Source organism: Zootoca vivipara, chromosome 6, assembly GCF_965207765.1.
Source record: "Zootoca vivipara chromosome 6, rZooViv2.hap1.1, whole genome shotgun sequence".
In the NCBI taxonomy this organism is placed as follows: Eukaryota; Metazoa; Chordata; class Lepidosauria; order Squamata; family Lacertidae; genus Zootoca; species Zootoca vivipara.
Window position 1 is genome coordinate 36,368,750 of NC_142589.1, and position 25,237 is coordinate 36,393,986.

General features: G+C 45.6%; 2 protein-coding genes and 1 long non-coding RNA gene across 6 annotated transcripts in view; 1 reads left to right on the forward strand and 2 right to left on the reverse strand.

Moving 5' to 3' along the window:
• LOC118087972 (meckelin-like) overlaps positions 1 to 10,745 on the reverse strand; it is a 26,886-nt gene extending 16,141 nt beyond the window's left edge. The window contains exons 1-10 of one of the 2 annotated variants that reach the window (XM_060276049.2): positions 10,440 to 10,745; positions 10,146 to 10,219; positions 9,982 to 10,047; positions 8,474 to 8,574; positions 7,697 to 7,775; positions 7,031 to 7,108; positions 6,396 to 6,461; positions 4,911 to 5,052; positions 3,228 to 3,333; positions 1,220 to 1,313 (exon numbers count right to left, since the gene is read on the reverse strand). In XM_060276049.2, coding sequence (XP_060132032.2) covers positions 1,220 to 1,313; positions 3,228 to 3,333; positions 4,911 to 5,052; positions 6,396 to 6,461; positions 7,031 to 7,108; positions 7,697 to 7,775; positions 8,474 to 8,574; positions 9,982 to 10,047; positions 10,146 to 10,219; positions 10,440 to 10,683 — 1,050 coding nt within the window. In that variant the 5' untranslated portion in view covers positions 10,684 to 10,745. Of the gene's footprint in view, positions 1 to 1,219; positions 1,314 to 3,227; positions 3,334 to 4,910; positions 5,053 to 6,395; positions 6,462 to 7,030; positions 7,109 to 7,696; positions 7,776 to 8,473; positions 8,591 to 9,981; positions 10,048 to 10,145; positions 10,220 to 10,439 lie in introns of those variants that run through there. The other variant, XM_035121081.3, reaches the window with a different exon arrangement.
• On the forward strand, positions 10,596 to 25,205 carry LOC148685306 (uncharacterized). The gene is made up of 4 exons (XR_015950527.1): positions 10,596 to 11,027; positions 20,485 to 20,577; positions 24,223 to 24,323; positions 25,036 to 25,205. It is a non-coding gene; the product is annotated as an uncharacterized LOC148685306 (long non-coding RNA).
• KIAA0513 (KIAA0513 ortholog) overlaps positions 12,609 to 25,237 on the reverse strand; it is a 58,914-nt gene continuing 46,285 nt past the window's right edge. For 2 of the 3 annotated variants that reach the window (XM_060276050.2, XM_060276051.2), the window contains exons 8-12: positions 24,966 to 25,050; positions 24,252 to 24,329; positions 19,269 to 19,349; positions 18,333 to 18,427; positions 14,530 to 17,778 (exon numbers count right to left, since the gene is read on the reverse strand). In XM_060276050.2, coding sequence (XP_060132033.1) covers positions 17,729 to 17,778; positions 18,333 to 18,427; positions 19,269 to 19,349; positions 24,252 to 24,329; positions 24,966 to 25,050 — 389 coding nt within the window. In that variant the 3' untranslated portion in view covers positions 14,530 to 17,728. Of the gene's footprint in view, positions 17,779 to 18,332; positions 18,428 to 19,268; positions 19,350 to 24,251; positions 24,330 to 24,965; positions 25,051 to 25,237 lie in introns of all 3 variants that reach the window. The other variant, XM_035119005.3, reaches the window with a different exon arrangement.

Genomic DNA, 25,237 nt, shown 5'->3' on the forward strand with positions numbered 1-25,237 from the left:
GAAGGAGGGAGACTCAAGGGACAGAGAACTGCATGATGGATGAAGCTTAAAGGTTTTGGGTCTGATGGTGCTTTCAGACAACCAGTTTACTGGAATGCATTCTGATTTTTTTCTGCAGGGAGATTAGACAACATTGGCTTTTTATGACCATTCATTCTAATTTTGTTGCAGGGGGTTGGATGGCATCAAAGCAAGTGTTATCCCACACTTGCGAGTGCATTTCCCCTCACACTCCTTATTGCACGAAGCCTGACATTTTGGAGGAAGCAGGTTTGTTGCACATGACTCCCAATCAACTTTAGTTCGGACTATAGGAAGTTGTTTTATACTGAGTCACACCACTGGTCCATGTAGCTCAGTTTTGTCTACGTTGACTGGTAGGGTCTCAGGCAGGGAGGAGGAGTTAAGAGTTATCCTCTGGAGTAATTGTGGGCCTCCCCAGTGTGGATCTGATCTTAGCTTGCCCATTAGGATCACAAGAAGACATAAGAAGTGCTCTGGGGGATAGTCCAGCCTCCTGTTCTCACAGTAACCAACCAAGTGCCTGTGGGAAGCCCACAAGCAGTATCTGAAGGCAACAGCTCTCCCCCCACTTGTGAGTCTCATGCTGCCTCTAACTGTGAAGGCAGAACATGGCCATCACAGCTAGTATCCATTAAGTCTTATTTATCCTCCACAAATTTGTCTAACCCTCTTTTAAAACATTATCACCTGCACACTCTTAATCTACTATGAAGTGGCTCTTTGGGGTCCTGGGCAGAGAACAGTCTTTCCCATCACCTGCCAGCTTTCCCTGCCCCAAACTGAAGATCCCAGGGATTGAACCTGGGACCTTCTGCATGCAAAGCAGCTGGTCTACTGCTGAGCTACTACGGCAGACATGGCCTTGCTTAGCCAGCCTGCCTCCATTGGTGCTGCCTGTCTCCTGGGTGACTTCTCATCTGACTGGCAGAGGCAGATTCCTTGCAGGGGGAGGAGCAGGCCAGCATCCAGGCAGGTGGGCGCCTTTGCTTTCAGGCCTGACAATCTTCCAGCACAAACCTGGTTCTAATTAACACCTGCTGAAGCAACAGCTGCTGGAGGGAAGGGGGAAATGGAAGGGGGTGGGGAGTGGAGCCAGCTTATTGTTTCAGCTGCTGGCGCACACATGTATTTCTCTCCCTCCTGGAAGAGCAGCTGTGGGTGAAGGGGAAAACTTGAGCCCCCCTGCCCCCCTTGCCTGAGCGACTCCGGTGCTGCTCCGCGTTGCATATTTCACTGTCAGCAGGAAAGGGGGGTTGTCTCCTCCAGGAGTCCCGGTTGGCAGGTATACACTGTGTAAGCCAGGAGAAAGGAAGAGGGGAAAGAAGGTTAACCGGAGGACAAAGCCAGCAATTAGAGGAAGGAGTGATGAATCGCTCTGTCTCTGCAGAGAAAACGAGTTGCAGCAGAGGAAAAAGGTGCTAATTGGGCAGAAGGGAGCCAAGGTCAACGTACTTAAAAAGTGCAGAATTGGAGGGTGCTGGTGGGTCCAGCACAGATGCCTTAGGGCAGCAGGGGTGGGGGAGCTTATCCAGCCCAAAGGGCCATAGCTCAGGGGCAGAGCATCTGCTTTGCATGCAGAAGGTCCCAGGTTCAATCCCTACCATATCCAGGCAGGGAAAGACTGTCTGCCTGAAACACTGCAGGACTGCTGCCAGTCAGTGTAGACAATACGGAGATAGATGGAGCAGTGGGTCTGACTCAGCAAGCAGCTTCCTATGTTCTGATGAAGGCCCCATTCCCTCTCTCATCGGCAGCCTTCCAAGGCCCCCTTGCTAGCGGTAGGTGTGGCAAAAGTCAGTACTCTCAGACACTTACACCTTGACTGTCCATCAAAACAAAGCAAGAGGTATTGTCCTGGCTCCCATTCGTGGATGTGGTATGCAGACTGTCAGCTCAATTATTGCCAAGGCTTTATTGCAACAGCCACCACAATGCCCCCAAATAGATTGGTTCAGAAGTTCACAGCAGAGTTGTGGAGTACATAGCTAGGCATAAGATTTGTCCCAGCAGTTGACACACTCCCCTGAGCTTCCTTTCTGAAGAGTGGAGTGGGCACAATCATTTGCAGAGTTGCATGGGGCTGGGCAAGCAAGCAGGCACTCCTGTACGAAGGTTGTGTGTGCTTGGGCCAGCACAGTCATCACCATGTCCTTGGTGATGAAAGCAGAGATGTCACAGCTGGCTCCCTATCCAATCTGGTCTCAGGCGCCTCCTGGGTGGTGGGGAACGCTTCCTTGATGACAGGCAGTGTTGGAGTCACGCCAGGCAACTCAGCCCCCACATTAGAGGCATCCTATGACGCTGAGGTGGGACTCTCTCCAGACAACCTGCTCCCCCCCAAACATCCAGATCAGCACCTCCCAGACCTCCTGGCCTTTCCCCAGGGTGCAACTCCACCCTCTTGTCCCAATCCGCCTCCCCTTGTAATTATCAGTAGAGGAAGGCGTAAAGGAGGTCCAGTGAGGATGCCTGTAGGGCTGCATTTTGCCTGTGTGGGGGGGGGGGCGGACCTGATTTCCCCACCTCTGCCTCAGAGCGATATGAGAAGTCAAATTAATTGCGTAAATGCAGCTGATCTGCATGTTTCTTGCTATGTAAATAGCATCCTTGAGGCTGGGGGTAGTGGGGAGGGGAAATTTAACACAAACTCCCCACCCCACCTGGGTGCCAACAAAAATAATCTCTCTGAAGCAGCTGATTGCATTTCAAGGGAAACTCTTGGGAGCCAGTGGGCTATGTCCTCCAAAGACAGGATTTCCTCAAAGGAAAGGTAATCATCAGGACTACAGCAGAGTGGAAAGGGTTAAACTCTCCCTGATAATGACCACGCACACATCTAAACAAGCAAGCAAGCAAGCAAGCAAGCAAACAAACGTGCTTGTTACATTTAGCCAAGACATAAGCCTTGTTTGTCCCAGATATGCCAAAACTAACTGCTTATTCCCCTCTATTTTAATGCAAGAATCAGGAATTTTTGCAGCAGTTAAAATCCACACAATTTCCTGATTAACCTACCCATCAAGACAAGACCTTCAATGAAGATTAAAATGGCTAGGAGATTTGATTATTGAACTAACTGCAGGAATACTCATTCTCCAAATCCCTGCCCCCCCCCGCACCCGCAATTGCAGCATACGCCTACGCTTTACTACTACTACTACTACTACTACCACCACCACTACTACTACTACTACTACTATTACCTGAGGATCAATTCTGCTGCAAATGTAACAGTTGCTGGGACATTTGTCAGGTTTACTTTTCTGCCAGAGAGCCCGTCAACCAGAAAGAATCTTCGGAGGTAGGATGCTGGAAAAATCATTGGGGGTGGGGGAGGGGGAGAGCAAAACCCTTTATATGCTGAAGACTCAGTCCTTTGTGCCATTGAGAGGAAAATAATGAAACACGGCATCTGACAAAGATGCACTGTATATTGTCTTCTATGTATTATATGATGCAGTACACTGTATACTGAATAGTCAATTCTATGTATTCTTTGTAATGAAAGAAAGCATTAAGCCAACACATAGTTGAAATAGGGAAATGGCTCCCACAGGAGACAGTCATGGCCAACAGCTTAGCTGGCTTTAAAAGTGGTTTGCACACATTCATGGAGAGTAGGGCTATTGATGGCTAGGCTACTTATCATTATGTTTATGCTCTTCCTCCATAGCTGGAAGCAGTAATGCTTCCAAATACCAGTTGCTGGAGATCACACAACGGGACAGTGTTCACGTGCTTGGATCCTGCTTGAGGATTTCCCATAGGCATCTGGCTGGCCACAGTGAAAACAAGATGCTGCACTAGATGGGCCATCGGCCTTCTAACATTACACATTTCCAGCTCTGCCATACCCACTTCACCATGAAGAGCTGACCATGAGTCAATGAGGCCCTTAGCCCGAAGAAAAGATTAGCTACCACTGTGGCAGTTTGCAAATGTTAAGCCAAATAGGATGTGTACACATTGCCAGCTTAGGATGCAGCTAGGTTGTTATTTTCCCCAATTTGGATTAAAGTTGGGGGGAGGTTCTTTTGGGGCGAGGGGAACATAATCTAAACTCAGTATTTCATAACAACCAACAGGATAAATAAAGGATCAACATGGATTGGTGGCTAATGTTGTGTGATGGTAGCATGTATACAGTCATGGCTTTAGGGAAAACTGTTGTAATGTTACTGGATTCAACTTTGGTGAGTGGGTGTTGAAAAGCTGCGGCTGCAAGGTATGCATCAAGTATCAGTCTTGTAAACAACCCCACAAAGTGTTACTAGCCTGCACAACTGTTTACTAGTCTTTTGGGGTTCTGCCCTGTGTAATGGGTACAGAAAAGGGGTCTTTCCCTCATTTGGCAGCCAGCTTGCTTTCACAGAGCGGGAGAGCACTTCATTCCTCCTCCTCCTCCACCATCCTACTCGCTCACCTGCATGCAATGCTTCATCACTCTTATGTACAGCCTGCAGCAAATACATTGCCAGAGGATGTGTGTTCGAAAAGGTCACTAAAGGTCATAAAGACGGCGCTAAAAACTTTCCGCAATTTGGAAAAGTGGGGTAAACGAACTAAAGAAATTAGTTATGCATCCAAAAGTCAGGAGCACAAAGGCTAAGGGAAGAGAAGGGGGGAAGAGACTGAGGAGAGAGAGATGATGGAGAGGCTAAAGGCTTGTATGGGTGATAATACCCAAAGTTCCTCTCTAACCCCATCCCTAACCTCCTGAAACATCGTCCTTCAAAGAATCCTGGGAACTCTAGTTTCTTAAGGGTGCTGGGAACAGCCACTCTATGATGGGCAAGCTACAATTCCCAGGATTATTGGGAGGAAGCTGAGTGCTTGAAATGTGCTCTAAATGTATGGTGTGTGTACACAGCCAAGGAAAGGCTCACCTTGGTTGTTTGTAAGTATTGCTGGATTCTCTACAGGGACTGGCCACAGTCGGACATGTCCTTCATCCTCAAACTGTAAGAATATCTCATAAAAGACAGGTTCAGGGACACCTTGCAGTAGGGCTGAGACGTCGAGGGTGCACTATAACAATGGAGAATTATTAGATACTACCACATATCTCTTCACTGTGCAAAAAAAAAGAGTCTGCAGGGATTGAATCCATTTCCTCTTTTGAGTTGTCCTTATTTACTCAGTTAAAAAGAGAACAACATAGATTAGAACACGAGCCGCCCCATGCAAAAATGAATTAAGCCTGCAGTTCTATACACATCAGTCATCTTTACTGAAAAGGGTGTGATTTAGCTTTAAGGAGAGGGGATGCCACAACAGTCAGGGTTCTCTCCCATAACATATACATAAGTGAGATGAGTGTTGTAAAAACACTTTGCACAGACTCTGATTCAAATGAATTATTACAGCAATGGCTCAAGGCTGCAACAGATGCCAGTTTTATCACCCACTCATATCCTTATGTTAAGATGCCATTTTTCTCCCATATTGCAGAATAGTGTTAAACCTATCTTTGCCAAGGGTAGGGAATCTCAGGCCCTGGGGCCAGGCTTCTCTCTCCGGCCCTCAGAACTTTCCTGGGCCACACACCCTGCCCCAGGCCCTTCGTCACACCCTCCTTTAGTATTTTTGCGTGGCTAAAATGTGTCCTTGAATTCTGATCATGTCCCTTATTTGTCTGGATGGAGGACAGAGAGGTGTGTGGCTGTTGAAACTAGCCTACTGTACAAAGATAATATTTACATCATCTGTTGCCCTGCCCACTTTTGCCTCTGACTCCTCCCACCACTGGTACCTGGCCCTTGAAATGCTTTCCAGAGTGGAATGAAGCCATTGGGCTGAAAAGGTGCCCAGGGCTTTCCAAAGTGTGTGTTAGTGTGTCGATTGCAATGAGTTGATGTGTTGCACCAACGCTTCCCGCACTTCTCCCAGGGCTGGAAAGGGATTAGTTTAATCTCCGGTTTGCTAGCAAAACTGAATTACTGTGTCGCGAAATGATGCATGTCTAAAAAGTGTCTCAAGTGCTCAAGGCAGTCGCTTTACCTTGCCTCATGGGTGGGCCAGTCCTGGTGGGGGCCACACCCACTACAGTGGAACCTCGGTTTACAAACGCAATCCGTTCCACGGAGGCGTTCGTAAACGGAGGCATTCGCTCCCCTAAGGCACGCTTCTGCGCATGCGTGAGCTGCGCATCCGACGCTGCGGAACCCAGATGTAAACACTTCCGGGTCCGCGGCGTTCGTAAATGGAGGCGTTCATAAACAGAGGTAGTTGTAAACCGAGGTTCCACTGTGCTGGCATTCAGCCTCCAGAGAGGTTCCAATGGGGCAATGCAAACCTCAGGCTGAAAAGGGTTAGCCACCCTCTGGGATCTTAGAGGGGGGAAGCTGCCTTCCACTAAAGCCAATACTTACAGACTGGCTGTATGATGTTCCAAACACAAAGGCAGCATCCAGGACATTCTGTCTGTCTGGGCAGAGCTAAGGGGATGGAAAAAGAAGAGGCAGAAATTGCACACAGCCATCATTTCCTACTTTTTATTCCCGAATGCCCATGAAACAAACATGCAAATCCTGCTAATTACACATGTTAAACTATGCTGCACTCAGATAAGCTGAGACCTACAGTATAGTAAATTATATTATCCAGTGCTTCCTTCAAGGAGGTCAGAGAATACACACAGTATCATTTTATTCTCAGAACCATCCTGTGCAAGGAGGTTAGTTGCTGAGGAGCTGCCCCAGGGAACTTGCTGGCCAAGATGTGAAGGTGGCCGTTGGCTTAGACCTCTTTCAAGCAGGGTTAGAGACATTGATGAAAGGGGGAAGGAAGAGGAAGAGGGTAAGAGGTCTATCAGTGGCTGCTGGGCATGGTGGTTATATGGAACCTCCAGTTTCAGGGCACTCTACTAATGAATAACAGTAGCTGAGGGATAAACAGTGGGGGTGGCTATATAATCTTTTTCTCCAACCTCTCTTCTAAGCTGACATTCCATTGGAACTGCAGCAAAAACAGCAATGTTACCGAGAACAGAAAGAAACTGACTCACTTGCAATGTCGCTCCTCTCACATCTTCCCAGCCTAAGAACTTTCCAAGCACATTGTACTTTATGACCTTAAAGTCAATCTGTAGAGATGAGGGGAAATACAGTAACCGGAGGCCAATGTTCTCAGCCAGCTTCTGTACATCTTAAAAAGGCCCTTCTGCAAAGACAGTCCTGCAGTCTATTCAGCTCAATTTTAAAAAAAAAGCTAATAATGACTGGCAGCAGGCTGGACAACAATACTGTAGTTAATATCTACAATGAGAGTAAGACCTCAAGCTTGCCTGAGGTAACACACATCATCCTGGAATGTTTGAGTCATAATCTTGGGTGCTTGGAAATGGGCTGAAGTTGTTCAGAAGTCAATGGCACTCTGCACATGCTTAGAGACACCCCATATTGCTTCCAGTTTACTATTGCTGAGTCCCAGAGTTGAGAACAGGTTGCAGAGCTGAGCTTTAGCGGCAATTAATCCCCCAACAATTCTTCCATCCAGGCCCTTTAAACTAAGCCATGTTTTCTCTTGTCACTCTAGTTACCCCATGTGTTACTGTAATGTGTACACAACCTTAATTTATTTTCTCTTTCTCTCTCTCTCTCTCTCTCTCTCACACACACACACACACACACACACACTGCAAATGCCAGTGTTTGTGCCTGCTTGGACTTGCCTTCGAAGTCTTCCCAAAAACCATCCTAGGGGAAGTTCCTCCAAGACTATCGTACCACAGCTTCGGAAGATCTTGGCTTCTGAGAAGAAAATGCAGTAAGGATTTATCTGAGAAGCAGCAATGCTCTCATATGAATAGAAACTTTTAAGGTCAGACTAAATGTGATGACATTTCAAACACTACAGTCGTACCTCAGCTCATAGCTGTCAAGTTCTCCCCCTTTTTAAGGGAAATTCCCTTATGCTGAATAGGCTTCCTCGCGAGAAACGGAAAAATTTGACAGCTATGTCTCGGCTCCCGAATGCCTTGGGAGTTGAACATTTCGGCTCCTGAACGATCGAAAACCAGAAGTGAGTGTTCCGGGTTTTGAATGTTCTTTCGGAAGCTGAACGTCCGATGGAGCTTCCATGGCTTCCGATTGACTGCAAGAGCTTCCTGCAGCCAATCAGAAGCCGCACTTTGGAACTCAAATATTTTGGAAGTCGAATGGAATGGATTCTGTTCGACTTCTGAGGTACGACTGTATAGCCTTACAGCTGGTACGGTATATTTGCATTAGGAAAGAAGGTCCCACAAAATCACCAGCCATGGGGCTCCTCCAGACCGAGACTGCAGCACAGAAGGGGTGGGATTAAGGCCCCACGTGCCAACTCCCTATGTGGATCAGGCCCTCCAGATATGCAGTTTACTTAAAAAAAAATAAATAAAAGCCACACACGCAATATATTACGAGTGGGGTATAAATACCTCCTTGCACCAAGATTGATGGATACTCACTTGGTCTTCATATAGAGATCATAGGCCCGGTTTTGTAAAGAGAAGGCTTCCAAAATGACCATGTTTGTGAGAATTTGGCAGGCTGTCACATTGCAGGTGTTCTAGAGAAAAGTAAAACTGAAAAAAGGTGAAGACTTTCCTGTGCAAGATTGAAGGAGAGCTGGAGATAGAGGAGCACCTAAATCCAGAGAAAAGGCCTTTGCAAGGCCTCCCGGGTCTTTCTGTTTGGCATTAAACATTAACGCAGATGTCAGATGCAGGAGGAATCTCACAGTACTGTATGCACACGACAGCTGGGACAGCAGCTTGCGGAAGATGACGTGTGTCAGTTGTGGGGTCGCCAACAGAGAATGGAAAGCAGGGAGTGTGGAACCTGAGACCCAAATCCAGGCCTCAGGAGTCTTTGTAGGCCACACTCCCTACAGGCCCTGCCTTGCCTGCCTCCAGTCAGTAGAGGTCATGGCTGAGACTAACAGATAACTGTTAAACTCCACCCACTTTCTCTCCTGCAAAAAGCAGCCATGAGGACTAGTTCCCAGGCAGCTTAGACTCCAAAGCCATCCTTGTTAGTACAGTATGAAGAAACTGTAAGCAAAGAACCCTTCTTTATTTACCAACGGGACCTCTGTGTGTTTTATTTGCTCTCTTGTGATGTGGGCATGTGATGAGAACAGGTGGTGATGTCACTGGGTAGTTCCAGCTTCCAAGCTTTTTAACTGCTATAAACCTATTTCTTTATTATTTTTTAAAAAGCCCAGACTTTGTACCCTCGATGAGTGTTTTTGGCCCGGCTGAAAAGTCCCCTTCAACTCAGGGTACAGTCCTCAGCATCATCCGTTCAAAGGATCAGCTGGCAGAAAAGGGAAAATATTTTATCTGCCAGAAAACCCTTCCATTACATTTTATAACCTGCCTTTCCTATAAGTAGCTCAAGGTGGCATACATTATTCTCCCATCCTCTCCAGTCCTCATAATTCTGTAAGCTAGGTTTAGGCGGCAAATTGGTGACTGGCCCAAGGTCACCCAGTGGGCCAGTCGGAGCGGGGATTTGAACCCTGATCTCCCAGATCCTAGTCTGACTCTCTAACCCCGGCATCCCCAAACTTCAGCCCTCCAGATGTTTTGCACTACAATTCCCATCATTCCTGACCACTGGTGCTGTTAGCTTGGGATCATGGGAGTTGTAGGCCAAAAGATCTGGAGGGCCGCAGTTTGGGGATGCCTGCTCTAACCACTGCTCTACACTGGCTAGATTGCTTCCAGGCTAAACAGACAGACAGCCTGACCTGCTTTATAACAGCTTCATGCGATCTGGCTAGTGAGTGCAGAGGCATTGTGAGAAGGCAGCAGAGCTCTGATCCTGCCCAGAAGCTTGTGGGAGGGAGTAGGGGAGAGTGTTCTTTGTTCTGGGGACATTCCCAGGGTACTCAACCAAAGCCACAAAATAGCATAAATTGGCAATGCGAGGAGGAGGAAGTAGAGCAAAACAAAAAACCAACCCCACTTACGTTGCAACTCAGGAAACTGTTGTCAAGGAACATGGATTCCCAGAGTGTGTTGGGTGGCAGGTTACTCTGAAGGAGAGGAAGGGGTGGGGGGGAGAGGGGGGTCAACATCCAAAGAGCCTGCCTGCATATGAGAAAAAAGGAATGGTGAAGGAATGTGTTCTTACACAGCCACGGCAGTTGAGAGGCGATGGCTGCTCATTTGTCCCATTCAGTTCAGCTACACAAACGCACTCCAAGCCTAGAATGAGGAGGAACACTCAAAAACCTTGCATTTATTTCTTTAAGGTTTCTTACTTTCTTCCTTAAAATCCTGATACTGTACATCAAGTGCTTGCAGTTCAAAGCTATTTTTAAAAAAATCTTAATCTTCCTCTTGCTTGGCTTCTTAGTTACGGGGATTCTTTCCACTGCCACCCTGCTCCCTGCAACTTCTATTATTGCATCCATTTCGCACTCACCGTCAGGGCTCTGCATCTGTTTCTGGGCACAAGAGCCACACTGGCCTGTCTCAATATTGAAGAATTCTTCGGTCCCACATTTCCTTGGTGGGCCTGACAAAACAGGAACACCCCCGATAATTTGAGGCATGGAGCAGTGAGGGAGGTGAAGCAAGCAGAGACAGAGGAGGAGGCAGGCCAAGTGAAGTGGCATTCTCAACTCAGGCTCATTCTTCACCAAGTTAGGTGTTAGTTTCTCTCCCATATTTATTCCCTGTGGAGAAAGGAGTTGTGGACTGGATAAGCCTGGCTGGCCAGAGTGTATACAGACAAGGGCATCCATGGTAACCAAAGCCAGGTGTGGCTTCTTCCATACAAAAGGGAAGCGGCTGCGATTCCTGGGGTTGAATGTAAGAAGGGCCCTATGGCCCATCTAGTCCAGCATCCTGTTCTCACAGTGGCCAACCACATGCCCGTGGGAAAACCACAGGCAGGACCCAACCACAAGAACACTCTCCCCTCCCGTGGCTTCCAGCAACTGTTATTTGCCTGTTTATTGAGTATTCATTCTGGCTTATTTGCAGAGTTTGGAGGATATTGCAGCAAAGGGTGAGTCCATACTTTTCAGTTCAATTCTGCATCACTTTCCTTATCACAAAAAGATTTTTTTCCAGAGCAGGGGGGAAATAGGCTTTTGCACAAGAGTGCCAAATTATTGTTAATTACACATTAATTTGCCAGTATGTGATTGTTTCCAGATTATCACTATTTTGGGGTGGGATCCAATGTCTTTAAGGCTTTCTTAGGATGCTTCCAGACAGCTATTTAATGTGTGTTGGGTGCTTCTCATGTCGTTGTTGTAGTTTAGCAATCCCTGCAATCTAAAACCATACTACCAAAATGCCACTGAAAATTGGCATGAAAATGCCAGCCCACTCTCCCCTCCCCCAAAATTTAATCTGGATTTACTCTTTCCCTAGAAAATCAAGTAAGTAAAAACAAACTTAACAAACCACCTATTTCCATTTACTTACTTGCAATATCTCTGTGATCTTTTTGCACTCTCCATCTGGAAGTACTCTGGGCTGGGGAAAATAGCACTAAATAAAGAGGTGTACAATGCCTAAATTACGATTCCCATTTCAAACATTGCCAACTGTTTATTTTAAAAATGACTAAAAAATTTATTTTACTGTCTCTGTTAGCAGTTGTTCCAACTTGATAGAATGCAGGGAAAGGTTTGACAGAGCAATCCTGGTAACTCAATTGCATCTGTTGAACCAATGGTGATTTGGCACCTCTTCTCCTAGATCCTTTCTTGTTCAGTGGCCACTCCCACCTGCTTATGATGTCAATTAGGTCATGGTATGCCGGCTCCCTCAGCCAGTAAAATGAGATGAGCGCCGCAGCCCCAGAGTTGTCCGTGACTGGACCTAATGGTCAGGGGTCCCTTTACCTTTAGGGCAGAAATTAGATCAGGGTGGTAGATCTCTGGGTGATTTGCAGCAGATTGGTCACGTTGGTTGGTGCTGATGGGAGTTGCAGGGTCCAAACAAAATCAGGGTGTGTGTGTGATTTTGGCTAGTGTGGTGTAAGCACTCAGCTAGATACAGCTCCTGTAGAAGGTACTAATGCCACCCGCAATTAAGTCATAATAAAACACACACCCCTTTTCTACAAAAAATGAGATTCTTAAAGAGATTGAAGAGAAATCCAATTGTTCATATTTTAATGTGAACTTACCTGCTTCACATTTCCCAAACCAAAATGCACAGCAAAACACAACTGTCCTTTGAAACACACATCTTTGAATTTTATGATGCAGTTCTCCCGCAAAAAAGAAAAAGTATGTACGGTATATTATGGGGAAATGCATACACTAGCAGAGATAGCGTACAAAGCAGCATTACACAAGAGGGAATTGCTTGGGGAAATGTGCAGATTAGGTAAAACCGTGTAAAGAAATGTGTTTATTGGGAGAAACAGACATGAAAATGCATACAATTTTTTGTGTGGTTTTTTTAAATAAAAAAATGCAAACAGAAGACAGGAATGGTGTAAACTGAATTCAAGACTGAAGAAATGAAAGACAGAGAGAAGTAAAATTGACCTATTCCTCCTTTCCCAGCAAGCCAAAATAGATCTGGAATACAATGCATGTGCTGATTATGAAAAAGACAGAATTCAGTGTAGGGGTTAACAAAAAAGAGAGTTTTATTTCACTTCCCCAATCCATTCATAACCAGGACTTGAAATGCTTTCAGTACATGAGTTTAAAAACAACAGTATTCCACAAAGGATACTAAATTGCACAATCGCAGTACAACATGTCAGTCAGTACAACAGTTGCACCCAACACATCAGAACATGGCAGCACTTTGTATACAAAACAAGAGAACTTGGGTGAATATATCTCAACATATATATATATGTATCTATATATATGTCAAACAAGTCAAATACAGAACTTTGAACTCCCAATGAATCTCACAATTAGATATATGGAAATGAGACACTGAAATGGTCTGTTTACACTGATATTATATGAGGCTTCTAGAGATCGCTTAACAAAAAGAGCCTACACAGCTAGATATTTCTAGTGTTGGATGAGAATCAGAGCTGTACTCAGGGGTGGGAGCTGACAAGGCAAGAGACATACAAAGAGAGGAAAGACACCCCCCTTGGAGTTACACATTATTAACGAAACTTCAGCAGCGGGAAAAGGACAACAGGTCTGTTGTAGCTGAGATGTCCCTCTTTCAATTCCACACAATAAAATCACTTCTCACTGGAAGTACAAGGGGGGGGGAAACCCTCGAGCCCTATTCCTTCACTTCCATAACAGCCAAAGCTATTTTGACTCAGCTATCATCTCTAATCTGGAGGTCCATGAAGAAAACACCCCAGCTTCATATACACAGCTTTCACACCTTGGAACAAAGGTTGTGGTTCCAGTTTCCATTTAGCTCAGTGCTTCTCTCCCCTACATCCACAGAGTCCAAATTCAACAGCATAATGTGGGTGGGTCTAAGATTCACAGTAGCACTTTTGTACAAGAGCCCTGAAGGATTGAAGTATAAACGCCACATGACGATATGCATAGAAAAAGATTACCATGGTTCTGCAGTCTTCACTAGGTGGACAGATGAATAGTGTTTCCCTCAATGTGGCCTTAATGTCCATTTAGGAGTCAGGAGGAAACCCAGGCAAAAGCCACCGTAAAACACAGGCCGATTGTCCAAGAGAGTCGATTCTCACTTGTCCTATCCGCAAAGGGAGACAATTACACTACTGCGGGGTTTTGCTCATTGGGAAGCAACCAGGGTGAAGAAACGGGCAGCCACACCTGGAATGTTATTGCTCAACACGCTTCTTGAATGCTTTCAACTGTATCCACCAATCAGAAGCCAGCTTGTGGTAGAAGATCCACACCAACTTTTCACCATAGGCAAAACGGAGGAAAACTTTTTAACAAGCAAAAGGAGGAGGAGAAGGAAACAGCCTCACCGCAGGCATTGTGGACATTCAAGTCAGCAAAGGCCCTTCCAGATGCGGGAGTCTTTACTCACTGGATCAATACATTCAAAAACTAAGATGTGGCAGACGTAGCCACTGAGGAGCCCTGCAGGTGTTGGGCTGCAACTCCCATCATTCTGGACCACTTGCCGTGGTGACAGCTGACGTGGATGAGATGTGGAGTCCAACATTAGCAAGGCATCATGTTGGCTACCCATTATACAGAGCCTAAACTCAAGGTGCATTTTTAGCTTTGAAGCCTACTTTTTATATAAAAAAACACACCAAAGTTACTTAGGATGATATGGCAAAATGATTGAATGCAGTTGGAATGTGATAATGTGGTATTTGCTAAATTTAGGTCATGTATCACTTACTGGATGCCTTCAAATACTATTGCATTAGAGAAAGCCCATCTGAGATATAGCAAGTGCAGGGTCAAAGCATAGTCCAACCCATTAGGCACTGGCATCAAAAGTCTTGTTTGGAACCCAAAAATGTTGGTTGCATCATGGGCCGGATGGCAGCAAAAGAGGCAGGAGGTGGACCACAGAAAATTTTGTCCTCTCTGCCAAACAATGCTTTCTTCTTTTCAATGTTGCGAGTTAGAAAACACCACAATCCAAAAGGAAGAAAATAGTATATTTTCCTTTTTTGGATGTCAAATCTTTTAAATCTCATGTTTGATAGGAACGAAAACATTGCAGACATAATAAACTGCAGTGTTAAGAAAGGTACACACGGAGTGGTTATACAGCTACATTTAATATGGCATTCTAGAAGTTCTGTTATCTGCCCTGCCCTTTAAGGTTCCATCAAGGGTAGCCAGCATGGGACTACAACTCCCATCAGCCCCAGGGAACATGGCCAATGGTAGAGGATGATGAGTGCTTAAGTCCAAAATATCAGGGTAAGCCATGTAGGCTAACCTTGACTTAGGAGATGACATTTAAAAAGAACTACTGGCAGTTACTTTCACATGGCACAAAGAGTCATGGCACACTCTGGTGGTTAGCAAGTGATAGTTCCTAGGCCAAACTGAGCCTCTTTCAGAGGGTACCACCTCCCCTCCCCAAATGTCAACTCTGCCATGTCTTGGAAATTCCCAGAGTGGCTTGAAATGATGGGGTGGCCTCCCAGTGAGACCAAATAACCCACCCAATAAGCTTTGAGTGGGAATTCGAACTCAGATGTCCCTGGTCTAAGGCCAACCCAACCTCCCCCTTACCCCTCTGCATATTGCTGGACTACAACGCCCAACATCTCTGACCGTTGGCAATACTGGCTGGGGCTGTTGGGAGTTGTAGTCCCACAGAAGGCTGGCAGGGATAGACTTGAGAGTCTCATAACCTGAAGTGGAGAGATGCCGTGGCTCAGATAAAATATTTGCACCTGACTCTAGAACACATTAAGGGTCTGAGGACACCCAGTCATTTTAAAGCTCACTCAACCCAAAAGGGCTGCATGTTATGCAAAAATATGACCAGCTAAGATGTGAGAATTAAATAAACTTTGCTTTGCAACAGAAAAAAAAGGTGGCTCCCTGAGGCAGCATTAATCTTATTCTCTTGTATAATGGCTTTTCTAGAGAGAAGTTCCGGACAAGTTCTCTTAAAGGTCCTGAGATGGGGACGAAGGGATTTCCCCTTCTTTGTCAAATATAGAATGGCTGGTGCTTATCCTGGAAAGGTGCTTATGTGCCTTCAACAACAGCACAATGGGGAGAAATGTTGAGAAGCTGCTTCTCTCATAACTTCAAGGTGTGACAAGCAGTTTTGCTTCAGAACCACTGGCAATGCGGTGGGGCAAGATCCCTATATCGGTTTTCATTTTTCTTTGCAGAAACTCACTTTGGCTAATCAAAGCTCATTGATTCAATCACACCTACTAACCAGAATCAAGCAAATGGCAAAGAATGAAACAAAACGAAACTCGAAAAAGAAATCTATCCCAAAAACTGCTCCCTGGCACCCTCTCCTGGACTCAAAGGAAACTGCAGGGACTTGAAAACCAAATCTGCAGAAGTTTAGTTACGTGACTTTTAGCTGCTGGAAAACACTGAAGCAATGCACTGCAATTTTCAACAAGGCAACCGAGGATGTATTGACACCAGAAACGCAAACCAATACAGGACTGTAGTCCTGTAAAAGGTGGTAGAAGTCTATTAACAGAAAAGACTAAACTCTCTCAATAGACCTACAACTCCCAAACTTCTTCACTGCAAGCCAAAAGAGCAGAAATGGTTTACAAGTGAATGGTGTGGCTGCACCTCAGTAGTCATATAGAAACAACAGATTTACCACGGAATAATAAGCTACTGTTAGTTCAGGATTCTTACACTTTGGTGCACCAGTGCCCATAGCTGACTCTTGGAAAACATCGGAAGAGTGCATCTGATGGCATGTCCACACAACCTAGCCACATCTGGGCTCATTCAACACCACAAACTGGTGTCAAAGCAACCTTGTGAATGTTGGTCAAGTACTGAAAATGCAACTCGCTGAATCCTCTGAACAATCGTTGCAACCCGGATAGTTTGGTGAGATACAGAATCACAACTCCCAAGACCACATCACTGGCAAGAATCACACAAAGACATTGACTCATGGTTGGTGTTGCTTTAAAAAACGGCGAACAGGTTGTTGGAGTTCCATAAACGCTGCAACAGCTGGCTCTGAGTGATCTTCTCAAAATCAGAAGCTGAAGAGGCTTGCTATCATGAAGATTTACCACCTGTGCTGACAAACTTTCATTTAACAAAAACTTGAGCAGCTGGAGAGAGTCTGCATTGGCTTGGCATCTCCCTGCTGTGGGCTTCGCTTTGATCACACCTAGACTCCAAAAGGCTCATGCTCAAAGCCCAGCCAGATATGCTGCTGCATACACCAGGATGTTCCCTCCCCTTGACCGTTCAGGAAAGCAGATCTATCAGACCATTTGAAAGTAGTGGGCACCCCCATCAATTGCTTTCAGATGGAGCAGCTACCAGGGAAACAGAAAACACCTAGCAAAACATTACTTGCTGGATGAGAGCAACCTGCATCAAAAGATACTGCAGGAAAGAACTTGTAAGAACTGTAAAGGTGGTGGTGGTGGTGGTGGGGATCTAGGCCTTCTGTTCCAGCCTAACACAGAATCACTGACCCAACCACCCATTTCCTGCCCATCTTCTTAAATATAACCCCCATCAGGAAGATTTGCATCTGGCCTCCCGGCCTACAGAACTCCTGGTATTCACTTTAGGGGTCTTCTAGAGTAATAATTGGAACTAGGGTGCCTATCTTCCCTTCCACCCACCCCTTCCTGCATCCCTTGCACACGCACACACCTATTTTCTATGCTCTGCAAACCTTTGATGCTAAAAGAAAAAATTCAGCAGCAGAAAGCAGAGAGAGGAGAGGCTATCCCAACAGCTCAGCCTTCCTCTTTTACGAACACGCTAGACTCTCCCATGCTGAATTGCACTCTGCCTCATACCCAGAAGATTCCCCCCAGAAGTCTCCATTCAGTCACAGTCCGGGTGGAAAAGGCATATGGGGAGGTGGCAGCAGAAGAGGGCGGGCAGCTTTGATTGCTGAGCTCCTACGTCTATAACGGGCTGCGCGACGCAGCTCTACGTGGTTAGAAGACGATCATGCAGGTTTAACGCAGAGTCAGTTGGGTATAGTTTTTGCTTTTTTGAAAAGCCCATCTTTTATGTTGCAGGTAGTCTCAGAGACAGGCTTTTTTCTACCCTTGCATCCCCACTGGCTTCCTCTTTATTAGTTCCTGAATGCAGGAAGCAGGTCGCGGTGCTATTCTGCAGCCATTTGTTCGATGTGATCGCTAAGCAGCTTGTACTGCTCTGTAAGTAAGAGAAACAAATTATGCAATATACACACGCAGATATCACACATGTACATGTGTGCAAAATTAGCATGGCATATAATCAAAATATAAAAGACAAACAACTACGGTATATGCAAACATCTTTTTGCAGAGCATCCCCAAGAAACATACACTCTTCATTTTCCTTGTGGGTTTAAGACCCATGTGCAACTGAAGCAAATAACAATGAAGGTGTGATTCAGGTGGCATTCACAAGGCAGCTTATTCCATTTCCCCAGCATTTCCCTTGTTTGTTAATTTCCGCATTATATTTTAGCTTTCACACAACGTAAAACCTACTTCTGGAAATGTAGCACAAATTTAGAGTTCATTTCTGTGTTATTTGCAAAATGATGTTTTGGGGTGATGTCTATAGCCTATTTCTGTTTTGCAAAGAATCTATGTCTAAGGCAGAGCAAGTGACCTGAAGTTGGAGTTGCCCTCATTTTCTTCCACCACCACCCATTTGACCCCTGGGAGGCGATCCTTGCAGAAGGAACCCCACCAGCAACCTCACACCCATGATCCTACCTTCATCCAGGTTGCCAATCACTGCCTGCTTCTTTAAGAAGTCGTTGCAAAGCTTCTTGTTCAGCCCAAAAGCCAACATGTTGTGAGTGAAAGTACTGCAGCAGGGAGAGAAAATTGGGGGGGGGGGAGAAAGGGGTATGGCCTTTTGTTAGGACACGTGCTTTGTCCACAGAAAGTCCCTGTTGCAATTCCTGGCAGTATTTCCAGTTACAAAGTTCAGGTCACAGAAGGTGATGGAAAAGACTCTCTCTCTGAGGCCCCTGCAGAGCTGCTGCTGCCAATCAGAGACTTGATGGACAAATAGCTCGACTTTGTATGAAGCAGCTTCCTATGTGTCTACTAAGTTTCCTTGGGCATAAGCTGCCTATTCCCTTCAAAACTGATTAAACAACAACAACAACAACAACACTACTGAAGCCCCCTTCATGCACACTTTGCATGCAGGTAAGGCCATCACAAGCGAAAAGCAGCTGTGGGGGTGTGCTGTCCCCCCCCCCCCCGCAAAAGCTGCATGGCTCCTTCCCTGCCTCCCCCCACCATCCCGATATCCTCCCCCCACCATCCCGACATTAGGCTTGTGGTTTGTTTTGCTGCTTCCTTGTTTGTATGATAGAGTTTTCCATGACTGCTAATTATGCTTTGAAGTTTTCTATAAATCCTGCCCTAGGACTCTCAGGTGAAGAGGTTGCAAATTACTGGATATAAATAAATGTAATTGATATGTTATACAAAATTCTCTCTCTCTCATGCATCATGCAGTATAGATTTCTAAAGATCATCTATTGTGATCATTATTGTGATTTACATTTTTATTTTAAGCATAGTAAGTAGTAAAAGCTTTTATCATCTGTTGTTTGCTGCTCTGAACTCCTTTGGGAGAAAGGCAAACAAACAGAAGCTCTTTTGCAGGAGCAGGCCAGTTTCATTCTTGCTTACCCCAACTGTCCGAAGGTGATATTCTCATTAAACCGCAGACTATCGTCTCGCTCCTCTTGGGTCATGTGACACCATTTCTCCCTGCAAACATATGGACAGATCCTGTAACCAGGAAAATGAACACACACACACTCACATACACACACACAACCTGCCAAAACCTTAGAGATTGATGGGAGCAGGGAAGGATGCAGGGAATGTCAGTAACACACTCTTGACACACTCCCTTGTTCCATATTGGTTAGTGTGATGAAGCGAAGGAGTGGGCCATGTGCCACATGTTGGTATGCCGGTTTTGTTATATGGGCTGCCTGTTGCCAACTTCAGATTATATATTAGAGCAGCTTTTATCACAGAAGCTGGGCCAAAGCTGGAATCATTCTGAAGTTTCCATTTTGCTTATGTGCTTGCATCTCTGTTCCATTTAGGTTCTTCTTCTTCCAAAGGGTTATATGTAACATCCATCTTACTCAGAGTACAGTAGATCCACTGAAATTAATGGACATTACTAACTTATACTATCAATTTCAATGGGTCTGTTCTTAGTAGAACGTACTTGGATACAACCTAAAATCTCCGAATGCACGCCTTTCTCTTGGTCGTTAAATCTGTGACCATCATTGCCACTCTACATCCAACCTTAGAATCTACATTCAATTTGGTCAGTATCTCCAAAGGAGGTAGGCAAACATATAGCAAGGGATGTGAAGGAGGCGGGGGCAGAAGGTAAATATGTAAAACCTGAATGTTTTCCTAAAAGCCTGTTCAAACGCCACCTGTTTTTCTAATAACCTGACCAAGATTTTTTTAAAAATAATAATAATTGAGCTATCATCTAAGTTTCGCACCCTTCTTATGGGTTACTGTTCATTACAGACCTACAAGGCAAACTACCCCAACTCCATTTCACAGATGAGACAACTGAGGCTTTGAAAAAGCATCAAAGGCCGCAAAACAGCAGCAGAGCAGGGATTCAGAAAAAGGTCACCCAGGCTTAAATTCCGCCACACTGGTTTACCATTTTCAGACAAGAATAAAATTGTTTAGAGGCAGAGAAACATGGAACAGCCACACAACACAATACTAAGGTGTTCTGTGCCAATTTCATTATATTCACAAAGCAAGCAATTTTGCTTAACACGGGTGTACTGTTTGGTGAACTTTCCAATAATGCAGTAACAGAGGGTTCTTAACTTTGCAATCATCTGCTTCCCAGCCTCTACAATGTACTGTATCGTTATCAGTAATATGCTAAAGGAAGTGCTGGAGACGTACCTAGCAACACATTTACAATGATCCATGTGAGAAGGTAAGGGCCTGGGTTTGTTTTATACATGTGAATGTCTCATTTTTAGGGTATGACCCTCCCTGCCCAGTTCAGTAAAGGTACACAGATGACTCCTCTCCTGCCTACCATCTGCTTGCAATGCTAAATTAGTGCAATTATAGTCAGGCAGTCCTCATGGCACCTTCTCTGATCTTTTCCCTTCTTCTGTCAATACTTTGCTTTGGAGATGCAGCAGTCAGAACTCTATGTGTCCTTAATTTATTTGCTTTTATTGCATTTCTATCCCACCTTTAAGGCTGCAAAGCAGTCACCTTCATGGCCGAGTGGGGATTTGAACCCTGGTCCCCCAGGTCCTAGTCCAACATGCTAACCAATATGCCACACTGGCTCTCTTGCATGTCTCTCCCTTAATGAAAGTTTCCTGCTGGTTTGTAGGTCTATTCATGCACACTTAAACCAATGTGGCTCCTTAAGCTCTGGGTGCACAGCTCATGTGGGAGTTTCAAACACGGCAATCTCTCCCATGCAACTGCTGACCTTCCATTCTAGATTTTCACTTATGCATCCTTAAAAAGAATCAAGGGAATGCATGCCTCCAGGTTAATGCATGCCTCCAGGTTAAAATTCTCACTGAACCCTATGGGGTAATCAAAACAAAATAAACTGTAGCACCTTAAGTTTGTCATTGGTATGTGCTTTCGTGTGCATGCACACTTCTTCAGATACGTGCATTTCGTGCATGCACATGAAAGCTCATACCAATGACAAACTTAGTTGGTCTCTAAGGTGCTACTGGAAGGAATTTTTTATTTTTTATTTTGTTTCGACTACGTCAGACCAACACGGCTACCTACCTGTAACTAGACCTATGGGGTAAGTATGTGTTAAGAGTGATCAAGAATGGGAGATGCTGAAAGTTGAGCTACTACATTTTCAGCAAAATCACATGGTAAACTTTTTAGGGGGTGTTGGGGGGGGGAAGGAGTGGCATTTCTTAACACCCCCATTCAAAACAGAAATTAAAAAGAGGTCTGGAGAAAACTAGTCCATCAAGCCTATTCTGGTCTAGAATTGCATTCTAAATGCAGGGATTCTTTTTGAGCACCTCCCCCACCTGACAAGGGCACAATGTAAGGAGGATTCTGCCACTTGATTTCATCACAGATCAGCCCTCAGATGCTTGTCCTTTTAGGGAAAATAGGATGTTGGCTGAAGCCGAACATATGTCAAGAGGAGGAAAAGGGGAGGCAGGGAAATACAGGAAGAAGGAAGTCAATGGGAGGAGAAGGAGAAGCAGCAGCAGCAGTAGCAGCAGGAAATAAAAGGAACACAAGAGAAATTAAAAATGTGGATACATGCTAGATATGAAGACAGAGTGGCAGAGTGATTTCTTGATAGGCGATTCAAGAGTGTATCCCTGAATCAATCCACACAGGAAACAGATGTGCCAAGGCAAATGCAGAGAACATTCTTTGGCTTAGCCAAGGTAAGTCTCCATTCACAGGGGTCAAGAAGGAGTATCAGCTGACTCACATGGGCCTTTCAGTGCACAGTGTCTTCTTTGGTTGCTCCCTCGCCTTGCAATTCCCCAGATTGTTTGCCAGAGGGAGGCAGAGGTGCACAGGAGAAATGCCTGCCTGTCATCCCTCAGGCCAACAGGTCAAGGACTACTTTCAGATGACCCATTGACTGAGCATTTGTCCTAATTTGCTTGCAGGGTGCTTACATGTCTTCCTTTTAATCGTTTTTTTTAAAGTGGATTTGTCATGCTCGGGCATGTCTAAGGACCCTTTGGCCTTCCAAATGTTTCTGAACTCCAACTGGCCACTCTTGCTGGGGCTGATGGGAGTCGTTGTTCAGCAACATCTGGAGGGCTGTAGGTTCCCCACACCTGTGCTAGGGAGGCAGAGTATTTTAATCCACTTTAATTGCACAAACCTACATTTCCTGAATGCTCTTGAGTCCCTCCCCCAAAATAGGGACAGCCTAGAGGCACCCAAGAGGTCCACATCTAGAACAAATCCGGTGGCACTGTCCTCTGAGACCATGGCAAGTGTGCATATGCACAGTGGCCATTTACCATTTGGAACAGCTGCTCCAGATGCATGTAAAGCAACACACACACCCCAATCTCAATCAGGCTCCGCACAAAAAACCACCAACTGGTATGGCATGAAAGGGGCAAAATTAAGCACGACAATAACAAGTGAGAGAGGGGCGGAAACAGCACAGAGAGCAGGTACAGTATTTAAATCCAGATGATCACAGAGCAATGGACAGGGAAGGAAAGAGAAGAGATTCTCAAGCAGCAGCAGCATTCCACAGAGGCATCGAAAGCAGGAGAAAATCAAAGCAAGGGGGAAGGGCAAAGTAGAACGTTTACATCTAGAACTCCTTAGAGACTGGAAGGGGCCCCCGTGTCCAAAAACTTACCACAGCTGCTGACACAGAAAAATGGCGAGGGAAAAACAGACTCACTTAAGCAGTTCACCGTGCCCAGAGGCTTTTCTCAGGCTGCTTTATACAGCATTGATACAGAAGCTGTGCATCATAATCAAGCAATGTATAAGATATTGGCAGCTTGGCAAACTCTGGCTGGGAGACAGAATGTAGACTGATTTTTTAAAAGTAAATTTAAAGAGACTCAAAAAGTGGTTTGTGGTAGGCTCCCACTGCTTCTGAATCGGTTCAGCATCCATATTATATTTTGTCCTGCTGTTTCCAACAGAATTTCAACAGGTCTCTAAAACACTTGCAAAACCTGTGCGCTGGTGCAGGCACTGAAACGAACAAAGAACACTCCTTTCAAAACTGCTTTGATGTGCTTAGAGATATACCTTGGAAAACAGGCTTTCCTCAACCTGTGGCCCTCCAGATGTGGCTGAACTACAACTCCCAGCAAGCCCAGCAGGGATGGTCAGTGGTGAAGGCGGATGAAAGCAATAGTCCAACAATATCTGGAGGGCACCGGGTTGGAGAAGGGTACACTAGTGGGATTTGCAGCGCTGGGCCAAATACTGTGCAACCAGGGTGGCAGGTTTTGGACCCAAAATGAGCCTTTGGCATAAAAAGGTAAGAAAGTAAATGCAGACAGACACACCTCGTTTCCTCTTCCTCTCCAGCATTCCCTCTGGAGTGGCAGCAGAAAGGGTCAACAGAAGGTTACATGTTAAGATCATGCAAGAAGTATGGATGGAGAGAGAGAGGAAGTGTGAAAGAACTGACCAGAAAAAGAAAAGAAAGGATTAAAGACGTCAAGAAAGAGAAAGAGAAATTAGTTCTTTTCAACCTCCCCAACCCAACAAAGCAACATGAGAGCAGGAAGGGGGGAAAGGGGGTACTCTGCCCCTTCCTTAAGCTCTTGCCTGGCAGACTCCCCCTTGGATGTTGTTATCAAAATGCATTTGCTAGGTGGTTTCTGCTTCTCTAAAACCCTGGGGAAGACTTCCAAGGGCTGGGGAAGAAAGAAATTCCTCCCTGCAAAGTATAAACCCAGTCCTACATCAAATTAGCAGAACTTAAAAAGCTCCATTGGCCTGCTTGACAAGTAGGAGAATAGGAGGAAAATAAAACATTTGCATACGAAAAAAGGCAGTCCATTTCAGCATTGTGACCTATTCTCCTCCACCCCTTGTGTCCCCCACTTCCTTTCTCCTGCGAAAAAAGGAAAAGAAGCAGCAGCTGTGAAGTCCTACCTAGTGGTGGGAGACCGTTTCCGCCTCTCACAGTGAACCGCGTCGAAGAAAGCCGCATTCCAAAACCGCAGGGTATGCCTAGGGAACAGGGGAGGCAATGATGTGCGTGCGTGTGTTGAGCCTGTATCAACTGCACTGCATTTTTTGTGTGAATGTGGCTAGGAAGTGGGAAGGAATGGGGTGGTTTCTGCCAGAGAGGACTGTGGCCTTGCCCACTAGATGGCTCCCCTGCTTCAATGCCCTTTCTCAGGAGTGCAGCTGGCTCAGAATAATAGGCTTATACCAGTGGTGGCTGGGGCTAACTGAGACAGGTAAGGTGGAAGGCAGGGAGGCCAAGAGTAGGTGGTGCCAGAGCCAGTGAAAGGCAGAGACAACTCATTCTAGTTTAGGCCCCATCCTCCTCCTCCTCCTCCTCCCTGCTGCGTTCTACAACTCCTGGGGGTTGAGGTCCCATTGCCCCCCATAAAATATTTGAGGGTGCCAGGGCCCCCAAAATCCATGGGCATTGCTATTGTCTTGTGATTGATTATGTGGGACGGGGCTTACCCAATATTTTATTCAAATTGACATCCCTAACTAAGACTAACAAATGGGGGAGCTGACAGGCTGCACCAGGCTGGCTGTAAGTAAGAAGGCAGGCAGGTGGGGGTTGGCTGAGTACAGGCGGGGCAGTGTCCCAGTCACCCTATTGAACTGGCCTCCACTCGCTCTTACCAGATGGGCTGTTGCTTCAGGTGCATGTACAGGTAGATCTTCTCTCCTGATTTTTCTTCCTCCTCCTCAGGAATGTACAGGGAAACTGCAAAGGGGAGATATTTGATATTTGTGCATACACAGATACACAATCTTCAGATAAAGACCAGACAGTGCCTTAAGATTCCTGCCAAGTATCCCAGCTCTCCAGAAGCTGAAACGCCTGTTTTCTATGAGCATTATAAACAGATTTTTAAATAACAACAGCCTAGACATATTATTACTGCTGCTTA